The sequence below is a fragment of the Temnothorax nylanderi genome, unplaced genomic scaffold (assembly GCF_030848795.1).
Source record: "Temnothorax nylanderi isolate EJ_2023f unplaced genomic scaffold, tnyl_v1.0 TNYL_tig1161_pilon, whole genome shotgun sequence".
Classification (NCBI taxonomy): domain Eukaryota; kingdom Metazoa; phylum Arthropoda; class Insecta; order Hymenoptera; family Formicidae; genus Temnothorax; species Temnothorax nylanderi.
The window spans coordinates 23,822-25,760 of NW_027250223.1; the positions used below are offsets into that span (position 1 = coordinate 23,822).

Here is a 1,939-nt window from a genome sequence, read left to right on the forward strand (position 1 = left end):
TCAAAAGACCGGCTCCTGCTACGGAACTAGGGGAGACGGAGGAGAGGCCTAAGGCCCAGCGTAAGAAAAAGAACAGGGACCATGACACGGCGAAGCGGTCGTCTTCACTGCCGCCGCCGTTGGACTCTGCTCAAGTGCCCTCTACAGAACGAGAGAACAATGAGATGGACACGGAGCCGGTGATGTCGCGGCAGCCTACCCCACTGCCGGCATCAGCGACACCGGTTCCAAACGAAACGACCGCACTAAGCGGTCACGTAGAGGAGAAGACTCCGAACGACACACAGGCCGACACGGCCGAACGGGAGGCGAAAGAGTGGGAGGACTTTAAAAATGGGGAATGCTATTAATGCCCCTACACCGCCTCCTACAATCCAATTTGAACCACGCCCGCGCTTCGCAGGATGTGTTTTTACACACGATGGCGGAGCGCGGGTGTGGCTTGGGGGTGGCTGCCGAGCCGTACTGGATCCCGCAAGACCACTGGGCGGGCAGCCGGTGCGGCTTGGTAGCTATTACGTGGAGGCAGACGGCGATACCCGTCACATGTTCCCGCATTGAAGCGGGAGACGGCTACGTCGTGGTAAAGTGGGGCCGTGTGGTTGTGGGGGGAGTATACGTATCCCCCAACCGGGACACGGCCCACTTTGAGAGCGTCCTAACAGACCTTGGGGCCTGCCTCAGGGGGATCCTGTTCACCGGGCAACAAGTGCTCGTGGCTGGGGATTTCAATGCCAAGTCGGTATTGTGGGGTTCCCCGGTCACGAGCGCCCGGGGCAGGATCTTGGAGGACTGGGGGCGGGCCTGGGACTTTCCCTTTTAAATACGGGCAATGTCCAGACCTGTGTTAGGCACCAAGGCGGGTCTATCATAGACCTAACCTGGGCCAGCCTTTACATTGTCCGTCGGGTGGGGAAATGGAGGGTGGCCGAGGAGATCGAAACCCTCTCAGACCATCTGTTTGTCGAGATGGGTCTCCCGGTCACCCTTCCGGAGGTCCAGGCCCGCCGTAAAGAGGCGGAACTGCGCTTCCCACAATGGGCGCTCAGGAGGATGGACGAGGACCTTTTGAGGGCCTCGATCCATACTTCTTTATGGGTGGACGACCTTATTACAGAGTCAGAGGATGTGGATGCGGCCGCGGAGTGGATAGGTGGCGTTATGAAGGTGGCGTGTGACGTCGCCATGCCCCGATCCAGGCCACATCCGCGTAAGGCCGCGTATTGGTGGACGGAGGAGATCGCCGAATTACGGCGCTCCTCCGTCCAGGCGAGGCGTCGTTGGTTGCGGGCTAGGAGAGCCCAGCACCGGCAGCCACGACGCTTTGAGGAGGCAGGAGTAGAGTACCGCTCCGCCAAGCGGGCCTACTCCTGGGCCATTAAGCTGGCCAAGGATAAGTCATGGCTCGAACTCCCTCAGGACCTGCATGAGGATCCGTGGAAGCGCCCGTATAAAATGGTCCTCAAGAAATTGAGGACCTCGGCGCCCCCAATCACGGAGTCCATGGAGCCCGAGTTCCTCGAGAAAGTGATAGACACCCTCTTCCCTGACGATCCAAGGGAGAGGGCAGAGGGGGGTCCCACTCCGCCTGACACGGAGTGGGACGAGGAGCTCGAGGTCTCCATGGACGAGTTGAAAAAGGCAGCCAAAAGGCTCAAGGCCGGTAAGGCCCCGGGTCCTGATGGAGTTCCCGGAAAAGCCTAGTCCTTGGCCACGGGGGAACTGGCGGAGCACCTGCGACGTTTGTTTACCAAGTGTCTCAAGCAGGGCCGGTTCCCCCAGGCTTGGAAAATGGCGCGGATTGTCCTCCTCCCAAAGGTGGGGAAACCCGCCGACCAGCCGTCGGCGTATAGGCCGATTTGCCTGCTGGACGAGGTCGGCAAACTTTTCGAAAGAGTCATTGCCGACCGTATCGTCCAGCACCTGTCCCGGGCTGGCC

At 60.3% G+C, this 1,939-nt stretch overlaps 2 protein-coding genes across 2 annotated transcripts; both read left to right on the plus strand.

The window, feature by feature from the left end:
• Positions 1 to 421: 421 nt before the first annotated feature.
• On the plus strand, positions 422 to 823 carry LOC139786832 (uncharacterized). Its single transcript, XM_071725934.1, has one exon. It carries the CDS (start codon positions 422 to 424, stop codon positions 821 to 823), a length of 402 nt encoding a protein of 133 aa, XP_071582035.1.
• A 146-nt stretch (positions 824 to 969) lies between these two features.
• On the plus strand, positions 970 to 1,704 carry LOC139786833 (uncharacterized). The gene has a single exon (XM_071725935.1). The coding sequence runs from the start codon at positions 970 to 972 to the stop codon at positions 1,702 to 1,704; it is 735 nt and encodes a 244-aa protein (XP_071582036.1).
• Positions 1,705 to 1,939: the final 235 nt, after the last annotated feature.

Bases quoted from the DNA above. Each gene is read 5' to 3' on its own strand.
- LOC139786832 (XM_071725934.1), top strand. From the start codon at position 422: ATGGCGGAGCGCGGGTGTGGCTTGGGGGTGGCTGCCGAGCCGTACTGG.
- LOC139786833 (XM_071725935.1), top strand. From the start codon at position 970: ATGGGTCTCCCGGTCACCCTTCCGGAGGTCCAGGCCCGCCGTAAAGAG.